Below are 11,378 nucleotides of genomic sequence, written 5' to 3' on the forward strand. Positions count from 1 at the left end.
CAACAATTTCATATTTATTAATCAATTTGGAAAGAATTATTATTATTATTATTTTTGTTAATTTGATCTCAGAAGGCAAAGAGTTTTATATTAAACTAATAGATGATTTATGAAGCATTTTTTAATACTTTCATATTTTATTAATAAATGATAGTTATATATTCTAATTGTTATACATTTTAATCATATTTTGATATTTTTATTTGTTGATGTAATGTAAGGTATTTTAGTTTATGGAAGAATTTTTTCCTAATTGGCTTCAAAATTTTAAACAATGAAAATTCATTTCATTTAAACTACATTTAGTATCACGTAGCAAAGATAATAATAATAATTGTCCATTCCAAGAGTGGGGAATTGAGTTGTAATTAAAATTTTAAAAGTCAAGAAAAAAAATTAATAATTTAAAGAATAAGAATAAAAGAGAAAAAAATAAAATGCAAAAAAAATTTATCGAGGTTTGGCTATTCTAAAGCCTATATCCTTTCCTTTAAGCCCTCCTTAAAGTTAACTTCACTAATCATTCTTCTTTAGTTGAATTAGGATTGTTCACTAGTTAAATAAACCTGACCAAATTGACTAACCCAAAATAATCCAAACCAATACATCTATTTTAAATTCAAGTTAGGATCAAGATGACTTCTTATTTTCAAATACTTTTTTTTTTCTTGGTTTAGAGAATTACTCATTGAATACTCGACTTCCATTTTCTAACCCCTCTTCTTCTCAAGCTTTTGTCATCTTCTTTTGGTCTATGGCTGCTGCCTTCTCAAGCCACCGATTCTTGCACAAGATTCAAGGTGACAAAAACACAATAAGAGTGAAGAGGTCTTGTTTCCCTTTTTATTCCTCTTCTTCCATTGCAAAGCAATAGTCATCGCTTCAATTTTGCAGCCAACATGTGTGACAAGGTAGATTTTCTCATATGATGGCCTTTTCTCCACCATGCATAGACCAATCTCAAAGTTTTTTCCTCTCAAGTGGAATTTAGAAAACTTGAGAAATTACTAGGTTTTAATCTCAAATTTGTGTGTATTGCTCTATGTATTATTGGTGATTTCTTTTTGCATGTGTTGCTTTTTATGTTGGATTGTGTTTGTTAAGGGGAACATATTAAGCATTTGAGACTTTGAGCCAATTGCGGAGATGATACTTAATTGTAGAGATAGTACACGTATTGATGTTACTGAGATTTATAACCAATTGAATAAGAAAAAGTAGCAGAGGGCTTTTAAGCTTGGCTTTCTTGTAATTCTTTTGTTCCTTTACATATTCTGGTAATGCGATGAAGTTGCACTTCAAATGTGTTGATTTCATTTGGATAATTGTATTTTAGGTTTATTTGTTTTTTAGATTTTTAATAATTATCTTCATTTATTTAATTTTTAATGATTTTTTTAATATTTAAATTTTAATGGTGTTCTATCATTTTAGCAAATGTGATATGATAGATAATGGATTGTGTCACTCAATCGACCAACCGCAAAAAAATCCTACATCGGGTTGGGTCGATTTGCATAGTAACAAAAAAATAATAATTTACATAATATGGATTAAGTCTGTTTGGATGCAAATTTATCCAAAACCGACCTATGAATAGCCCTAGTGTGAAGACCCTTACAATTCCTTAAGAGCGAACCCTAACTCTCTTACAATCCCTTTTTACTCAAGAATAATTTAATACTTTATAATAACCACTCTCTAATGAAAGAGAAATAATAAATCTATGAAGAATGGAGAGAAGATATGCCAATTTAACTCAAGAGTAGTAAATGAGAGGATGAAAACTTTGCAAGAGAAATTTCAACTTTAATGCATTAGGTAGATGGTTTTTACTATGGTGTGTCATATAGGTGGGTTTGAAAAACTTGTTGTTAGATGCATCTTCGAAAGTCAAAAACCCTTGAAAAGTGAAACATAGCCATTATTTTGTCTTCTATTTAACCAAGAAAAATATTGTCAGGTTTGAAAGTCGCATGTTATTTTTAAAAGTAACAGACTACTTTCACGCGGAGATTTTGCTTAGAAGAAAAGTAACACGTTACTTTTAAAAGTAATAGGGTCTATTTTTATTATTGTCCCAAAAGTTTACGCTTTCAAAATATGGCTTTGAAAATTTTTCTAACATTTGGGACATCATATTTCATATGTCTAACGATGTGTAAACATTTTAAACCACCAGTTACTGGATAAAATAATTAATATTGGCATATTTTCCTTTCTATTATCACTACAAGGATCCTAAGCCTAACAACTATAAGTGCTTTACTTACTTAAATTACCTCAATGCTTTAAAATTATATCCTTTGAATTCTCGCTTGTCCCTTAGCATGATATTAGTTGTTTTTTGACATTTAGTGATCTTACATAGTCATTTATTGCTCAATTTCAACCATTGTATGATCCCCATAAAATTTTACTTTCTTTTCTTCCTTTTTCTCAACCTTGATTTGAAGTAATTTGACATTTTTGAATTTGGAGTCTACGAATTTGTCACAATTACTTCTAACATAATTAATAGCACACTAATTGCTTATATAACAACAACAACAACAATAATATATCAAATGCACAACTAAACTAGATTATATTTTCTCAATTAACATGCTTCCTTACCTTTTAACATAATTAGCGGTAGTAAAGCACAACCCCAAGTTACACATCTCCTTATGGCGATCACACCTACCATTTATTTCACAATACATAACCAGCAAAAGTCAGCCAAAAATCAACTTCTCATAGGTAGATAATCTAGCCATTATTATCAATACAATACACATATAGGAAATATTTAATTTATACTTATGCAGAATCTCTAATATTCATCTTTATTAAGAAATCCTTTTGTCTTGCAAAACTTGAAAATAATAGATCCAATAGGGTTGAGCTTTTGACTCATTAAGGATACATTAAATAATATACACTACATTTATACGATTTACATATTAGCCTTTAGCATAGTTCCAATTTCTCTTTACTACATGAATGCAACTTGACAACTAGCAAGCCACAAGTAATCAAAACATTTCATGGATTGACCTATTATTATTAATCACACATATCTTAAGAAAATCTAATATATATCACAAACATTCATTCCAATGGGTGCACTACATAATCCATTGCAGGATCGATGGCATTACATGGTCGAATTTGTGTACAACATATCACAACTCGATTCCACTCTCTTTCTAAAGTAACAACACAACGTGATTGAATCCAATTTCAATTAATTATCTTTCCTTTAATTATTTCAGTTCATAAACTTAATCCCTTAGTATATACAAGCAATAGTATAAAGTAGTCTATGAAACACTGAAAACATCACATACAAATAATCTATATAAATATTATGCATAATATTCTAATTTTAATTCTTAGGAAATACAATTAGATCAAATGATGCAAATGTCATGTTAAAAGATATTGTTAATGCCATGGAATACTATATAATATATACTCATAGTACTTTAATAGATCAATTGCTCACTCCTGAAATAGGAAAATCAAAGGGTCATTCAAATTTTCTAGAAAAATAATTATAAAATAATAAATTTAAATAAAAAAAATTGTAAAACCCATCATTGATATTTATTATAACACATTCCAAAGACTGCCAGTCAGTTAGTCACAATTCAATTTGTTAACTTTTCCTATTTAAAGCACATCCTTAGTACCCATATAATATTTCTTAATTTTTAGTGGATAATTATTCTCAAAATTAACTTTCCAAAACATCAATAAATAGCTTAAACTGCTCAAAGCAATATTTAGAGATTACTGATATAGAATTTGACTTCACCATTTGGTCCAACTCATTCAAAAATACTAGAAACCACTCACAACCCAAAATCACTCATTGGTACTATTCATCAATGAGGCTAGTATATGGAGTTCACAAGTTATTGTGTGCCCTACACATCTAAGTACTGTTTATATTACTGTTCATTGAAGGGCACCAAAGGTATTTTCTCATTTTAACCACACATTTAAAATGTTCATTTCATGCTGGTTTTAAATATGAACCCAATTTTTTTAAGCTCTACTCCGACCATTGAAAAATGACTATGAAATCTTCGATCCTTTGTTGTTAATTTTTGTCATCCGATTATCAAAATGATTATAAAAAATGAATAAACTTATTGTCAAATAAAAGTTTTTAAAATTGCGAAACATGGTAACAAAGTTAGACCATCCATAACCTCCACCTTTAAAATAAAATTAAAAAAACTTTTTTTCCCTTCTCGATTGTCTCTTTACTTCAATAAAAAATTATAATTATATAATTAAAATATAACATCTTTTTAGTACAATTCACTTCTATTAAAATTTGAATTTGATACGTTATCGTTTCAAAAGCAATGTTAGTTCAGTAGCTAGTGTTTAAGCTATGGCATATTTGGAAAAAACACAATAGGAGGGTCCTATTACATTGCTCACAGTCACTTTGAAGATTTCGTTGCAGCCTAATATGGTCTTATTATACGTGATGACCTGCTAGTATCTGATCAGGTTGATCTCCTCATTCTGTAACATGATAAATCAACTTTGACGCAGACACTTGTAAGAAGAAATTGGGAGTAATTTCTGTCATTAATAGGAATTCTTTTGGACAACTAGTTGGTTGGTCATGCAATAAAGTTCATGGAATCACTGACCCCCCTAATCCTAAAGTGACATCAAGCTATTCTTATGGCCAAGAGCAAAGGTTTTCGGCATACTCTGATAGAAGGAGATTCCCAAATTGTGATCAATAGCCTCAATGATGCTGCGGTTCCTTAAGACATTCAAGGCACAATTAGTGATGTTCTTTTTCTTTGCTCTTGATTTTGATCAAGGCTGTCACACGTTGGCTGCCAAAGCTTTGGTTTATAACTAGTCGTATTGTCCGCACATTGCACGGATTATTTTAATAATATAGTTTAATATATTTTTATATTTTTAAAATCATACTAAAATTTTGTTAATATTAAAATTTTCATTTAATTATATTAAATACAAATTAAATTTTATTAGCCTGCTATTGAATGACAAGGGGCATGAATGAAAATGGGCTTCCCGGTGAAAACTTTTATTACCTTATGTTTTGGGCAAATATGTTTTTTTAATCTAATATCAATAATTATTCAAATAAAATTATTAAGTCAAACATTATATAATCTAATAATTAAATTTATAATTAAAAAAAATAAAATAAAATGAAATTTCAACTCAATTAGGCATTATTTAATAAATATTTTTGTTTTTAATTTTCAAATATTTTTTTAATAACTAATAATTAAAAAAAAATTAGTTAAAGTGAAAATTTAAATAATTCATACTATTTAAATTCTACATATTTTATATTTTTAAATAAAATTAACTTAAACTGATGATTTTTATGCCAGGTGGTATAAATGTCAATAGTTATTAATAATTACCGTACTAAAAAAAATAAATGACAAAATTTTAAGTTACCTTTTAAACACGTGACATGATTTTATGAGTTTATTTATATGCTTTACCTTTAATATGTTATATATTGATTGACTAATTTTTTTTTTTTAACTCTATAGCCTAAATGATATTTGTATATACATCTTTACCTGTTTAGGCCTTTCAATGAATATATTTTTAGAAAAAAAAAACGATTTAAATATCACTAAATTAAAATTTATTATCAAAATATAACTTTTTTTTAATAATTAATTATTTTATTATAAATTATTATTTAATCTCTCAATTATATTAAAATTAATGACTTGATTTATATTTTAAAAAATACATAATTTAATTATTTACATTTAATTCTGTCAACATTCAGTCCCTCCATTTATTTTTATCAATTTAATCATTAGTTAAAAAATTAAAAGGTAGTAAATAAAGAATAAAAATGTTAATAATTCTAAAAATTTAGAGAAAAATATTTATAATTATAAAAAATAAAGGATGAAAGTGTTTATAGAAAAATAAACAGAGAATCAAAAGTGCATAACTGAATTAAAATTAGTAACTAATTAATATACTTTTAAAATATAAAAAAATAAATTATTAATTTCAATAGAAAAACAAAATAATAATTTCCTCTTTTACGTTTTAAATGTGAGCAGTTGACCACCATAATTAAAACAACATTGCCTGTTTTAGTATTCATTACTGTACTCGAGCATGTAAATCATTAATTGTTTTATATTCTACACAATTAATTTTATCCAGTTAAAAAAAAAAAAAAAAGTCCAATCCCAAGTCTGGACGTCCCACACAAGGCGAGTTACCAACTTGAAAAATGAAAATAGTTTCTCACTGGCTTTTCATCGGGCTGGTCAATCTCTCACTGTCTGTCACTCTGTCTCTATCTCTCTCCTACTTTCTCTATTTTCTCTTCTTTTGCTTCCCTCTCTCTCTCTTTCTCTCTCTCTCTCTTTCCCTCTTCTCCCAAACAAAAACTGCGAACTCAAAAATTTTTTCTTTTTTGATTTCCCTTCTTTTCCACTCCTCTAAACCAATTATTTCCCTAAATAGTTTCTTTGTTTTTTTAGCTTCAAAGTTATCTTCCTGCTAAAAAAAAAAAAAAAAGAAACTGCTTCTCTGCCTCTTAAATGCTGCTCTATTCTTGGGGTGGAACTGCTCCCTTACTCCGAGGAAATCCTCCAAATTTGTGAATTCCAATGTTCTTTCTTCTTGTTTCAGAGATTACGCATTTCAGTAAGTTCTAAGCTTTAATGTTGGATCTGAAGATTATTTCTTTTTTGCCCCTCCAGATTCATCTTGTCCCCAGTTTTCTCACTTGTTGGGTCTTTTTTTGTTTTTCGAGCCTCGGGTTTAAGTAGCCTAATGGAGCTTTATTAGCTAAAGGCATTACTGGGTATTGAGAGAATTCTGCATGCTTCCAGGTTCTTACCTTCACCCTCAATTTAACTGTTTTAAACTCTTTAAACTTCTTTGGGGGGTGGTGGGGGTGGGGGTGGGGGTGGGGGTGGGGGTGGGTGTGGTGGTTATATTATAGGATATATGTAGTTGGTTCTGCATTTTTTAAGCTGCATTCTAGATCTGTCTCATTTTTGGATAGTGATAAGTGTTTGTAGATTCTAACAAGGAAACTTTTAGCTTCCTAGATAATGCGAGGTTTTTCCTTTTTTGGATTCAAATTGGATTATTTCCGGAGAATTATTCGGCTTTCTTCTAATGTTTGCTATGCTTTCAATTGGGTTTAGATCTCAGTATGTTATCCAGACTTTTTAGGTGGTGTACAAGATTCAATTTCTTTTCTGTTCTTTTCTTTTTTTTTTTTTTTGCTAAATAAACCTTTATTTATTGAGCTACTTCAGCTTTTTTTTTTCTTTTTTATAAGTTTAAATTAATCTTCTTTTTCAGGGATGAACTTTAACACTAATAAATTCTGGTGCCTGTGTCTACTGTCTATCTTCCTTTTCAATTTTCATAATTCATGTCCTTTTACGATATGTTTTCTGAACAATATGTTAATGGGGTTAAACAGGCTAGCCGTTTCATTTTTAATTACAGTCAGTGCAGTATCTCATATGTTCTGGCTTTTCACAAAGTCTTGGATTCTTCTTTTTCCTTTAATTGATCATTATGCAAGTGTGATTTGCTTTATTGGTGCCCTTTGATGAGCAAAGGCTTAGTTGTTGTTATTTATTATCCTCCTTTTCTTCATAAGCTTTTGTCATTGAATCGTTTTCTCCTTTGCCCTTCAGCTACCAAATGGGAAAATAACAATTTCAGCACTGGAATGTGATACCAAAAGCATAATGCTTTTGTTTGCTTTATTCTCTCTGTGATTTCTTTTGCTCTTGATTTTGGTGTGTGATTAATTTTTCTAATTGTTCTCAACGTTTCTTTAGAAGTTTGGATGTGAATAACAGAGGGGTATTAAAGAATGAGTTTTAACTTTTCTCAGAAGAAAAGTTGAAAGAATGACCATTGGAAAAGCTTTTCTTTTCTTTTTTTTTTTTTTTTTTTTTTTTAAATTAAAGATGTTGGAATCTATTAATGGTTGAAGTACTGCATGCATTTAGCCCTGTTTTGGGTGTTCCATAAACAAGATTATCATTATCATTGTTGCCATTTCTTCATAGAAAAAATGATTCTGCTACTGTTGTAAAATTTAGCTTCACAAATTTCAATATTAGTTACTTCTAAGAGCATGATTAGGTGGGGCTTTTATTCAACTGTGAATAAAAGCTACAGTGACTAATTCCAGCTGATAAAAATTGTTTTTATGTTCTTCATGATATTTCGAGTGTATGTGTCTGTCTTGCTATTACTGGCTTGTGGTAACTGGATTAGTTATTGGTACATGCCAGCGGGTGGAGAATGGAAAGTGGAGTTCTGATGCAATAATAGTTCATTTTTCAACTCAAACATTCTCAGCAGTAAATAATTGGACTTGCATTTGGCGAACAGAGAGCTGCAAATGCTCTTTTTATGAGAGGTTGTCACAAACTGGATATACTGTCACTATTACATGTGAGGAATGTTACTCGCGTTACAACTGAAAACATGTTACTCGCGTTACAACTGAAAACTATGTCTTTGGTGGTTGTTTTTGTTGCAATTTAGCTTGCAAGTGTATAAATATTCAAGTTTTCTGTGTATGCATTATTTGCTGGCTAACTAATATTGTTTCATTGTCTCTGTACTGAATCAGGAAACAAGCAAGGCCTGCAGGCATTACATTTTCACATACCCAGTGCAAAACAACTTCCATGGAGTTCTTCCTGGCTTCAGTTTTTCATTTCTTTCTTGTTCTAGTTACTATTATTCCTCTAGCTCATGCGGACCTGAATTCAGATAAGCAGGCCCTTCTCAGCTTTTCTGCTGCTGTACCCCACTATCGGTTACTCAACTGGAACCCTGCGTCATCAGTCTGCAGCTCTTGGACAGGTATTACTTGCAATCCAAATCGCACTCGTGTGATTGAGCTCCGACTACCTGGGGTAGGGCTTTTTGGTCATATCCCAGCCAACACACTTGGTAAACTTGATGCTCTTAGGGTTCTAAGTCTCCGATCCAATCTGCTCAATGGTAATCTTCCATCTGACATTTCCTCTCTTCCATCACTCCAGTTCCTTTACCTCCAACACAATAACTTTTCTGGTACAATTCCCACCTCCTTTTCATCACAACTCAATGTACTGGATCTCTCATTTAATTTTTTCTCGGGCAACATTCCTGAATCAATTGCGAATTTGACACAACTCACTGGTTTAGGCCTCCAGAACAACACCCTTTCTGGACCCATTCCTGATCTTAACCAAACTAGGCTCAGGCATTTGAATTTAAGCTACAATCACCTTAATGGCTCTATCCCATTATCCCTTCAAAAGCTCCCAAAATCATCCTTCATTGGAAACTCTTTATTATGTGGACTTCCTCTTAAACCTTGCTCCCCCATTCTTCCTCCACCTTCGCCCTCTCCAGCTTTTGGTCCTCAGCCAGCAATTCCTCGTAAACAAGGTTCAAAAGCAAAACTGTCAACGGGAGCTATCATTGCTATTGCTGTTGGAGGGTTTGCAGTGCTGTTTCTTCTTGTTTTAATTATTTTGTGCTGCCGTTTGAAGAAAAAGGATGATGGAGGCAGTAGCGTGTTGAAAGGGAAGGCTGTTAGTGGTGGGATGGGTGAAAAGCCCAAAGAGGAGTTTGGGAGTGGAGTGCAAGAACCTGAGAAAAACAAGTTGGTGTTCTTCGAAGGCTGCTCTTACAATTTTGATCTTGAGGATTTATTAAGGGCTTCTGCTGAAGTGCTAGGAAAGGGTAGTTATGGCACCGCTTATAAGGCTGTCCTGGAGGAATCAACGACTGTGGTAGTGAAAAGGTTAAAGGAAGTAGTGGTTGGAAAGAGGGACTTTGAACAGCAGATGGAGACTGTGGGAAGAGTTGGGCAGCACCCAAATGTCATGCCACTCCGTGCTTATTATTACTCAAAGGATGAGAAGCTTCTAGTGTATGACTATATCTCCAGTGGCAGCTTATCCACACTTTTGCACGGTAGGCTTTGAGTGTAGTAATCTATCTTATAAGTTGCCTTGCAAACAATTGAAGGATGCTTTCACTCTTTTTTACATGGAATTCTGGATAATTGATTCGCAGCAACCTTTAATAGGTTCATAAGTAGATAAATAAACTTAAATCTGTTTTTTGATGGCAGGAAATAGGCAGGCTGGCAGAACTCCACTAGGTTGGGACAGTAGAGTAAAGATTCTTCTTGGAACTGCACGGGGCATTGCTCACCTGCATTCTGTGGGTGGTCCAAAATTCCCTCATGGAAACATAAAGTCCTCAAATGTCCTACTTAACCAAAATCAAGATGGGTGCATCTCTGATTTCGGACTGACCCCACTAATGAATATTCCTGCAACTCCATCTCGGAGTGCAGGCTATCGTGCTCCGGAAGTAATTGAAACTCGAAAATACACTCATAAATCAGATGTTTACAGCTTTGGTGTCATCCTGCTAGAGATGCTGACTGGAAAAGCTCCTCTCCAATCTCCAGGACGAGATGACATGGTTGATCTCCCTCGATGGGTTCAATCGGTTATAAGGGAGGAATGGACAGCTGAGGTTTTCGATGTTGAGCTAATGAGATACCAAAATATTGAGGAAGAAATGGTTCAGATGTTGCAAATTGGGATAGCCTGTGTAGCAAAGGTGCCAGACATGCGACCAAACATGGATGAAGTTGTCCGGATGATCGAAGAAATACGGCAGTCTGACTTGGAGAACCGACCATCTTCTGAAGAGAACAAATCAAAGGACTCAAATGCGCAGACTCCATGATTGCCCAAAAGTTGCTGTGTGATTTCAAGATCAAGATTTCCAATGAGCACATGCCTAGTAAGGCTTTCCCAAGCATTGTTCTCAAAGCCTTGTGTGCATGTGTGGTTTCTTAGTGTGAATTTCTCCAAAATTTTTTCAGTTCAATTTTTCTCAGATTTGTAGTTTATTATTATTTTTTGGGTTCATTTCCATTTATGGTTTAGGGTTTCTCCTAATTTGTTGTAATATTTAATTCAACATTATGAATGAATTGATAACCATGAATCAATAACTTTTCAAATATTCCCTGCCTCTCTGTATCTCCTTTTTGCTGGTAGGATACTTGTTGACCATAAGCAGAGTTGTTTACCATAGAAGTTGATGATTATGATTCTCAAGGTTAATCTTGGCTTGCCTCTTATTCCTGATAAAATGTCTAAATATTTATCAAGATTTTTATTTACGAATTTATTTTCTAATAATTCTCATGGTTGATCTTAGATCTTAAAGCTTCATAGCATATCTAAAAGATTATCAAGATTTCATTTAGATTTGCTAAATATGTTAATGTATCAAACTAAGAATTGGTGATTGCAATTTGTAAGGTTGATCTTGCCTCT

At 32.0% G+C, this 11,378-nt stretch overlaps 1 protein-coding gene across 3 annotated transcripts; it reads left to right on the forward strand.

The window, feature by feature from the left end:
* Window positions 1–6,367: 6,367 nt before the first annotated feature.
* On the forward strand, window positions 6,368–11,070 carry LOC110642634 (probable inactive receptor kinase At5g58300). 3 transcript variants are annotated; one of them, XM_021794743.2, is made up of 4 exons: window positions 6,369–6,684; window positions 6,794–6,872; window positions 8,651–9,990; window positions 10,151–11,070. In XM_021794743.2, exons 3-4 carry the CDS (start codon window positions 8,709–8,711, stop codon window positions 10,777–10,779), a joined length of 1,911 nt encoding a protein of 636 aa, XP_021650435.2. In that variant the 5' UTR covers window positions 6,369–6,684; window positions 6,794–6,872; window positions 8,651–8,708; the 3' UTR covers window positions 10,780–11,070. The 3 variants fall into 3 exon arrangements, with proteins under 3 accessions (XP_021650436.2, XP_021650435.2, XP_057997522.1); XM_021794744.2 differs by lacking the exon at window positions 6,794–6,872 and having other exon boundaries at window positions 6,368–6,684; XM_058141539.1 differs by having other exon boundaries at window positions 6,369–6,872.
* Window positions 11,071–11,378: the final 308 nt, after the last annotated feature.

Source organism: Hevea brasiliensis, unplaced genomic scaffold (assembly GCF_030052815.1).
Source record: "Hevea brasiliensis isolate MT/VB/25A 57/8 unplaced genomic scaffold, ASM3005281v1 Scaf141, whole genome shotgun sequence".
Classification (NCBI taxonomy): domain Eukaryota; kingdom Viridiplantae; phylum Streptophyta; class Magnoliopsida; order Malpighiales; family Euphorbiaceae; genus Hevea; species Hevea brasiliensis.

Coding starts and splice junctions, on each gene's coding strand:
- LOC110642634 (XM_021794744.2), top strand. CDS start 8,709: ATGGAGTTCTTCCTGGCTTCAGTTTTTCATTTCTTTCTTGTTCTAGTT. Junction 9,991..10,150: donor CTTATCCACACTTTTGCACG/GTAGGCTTTGAG, acceptor TTTTGATGGCAG/GAAATAGGCAGGCTGGCAGA.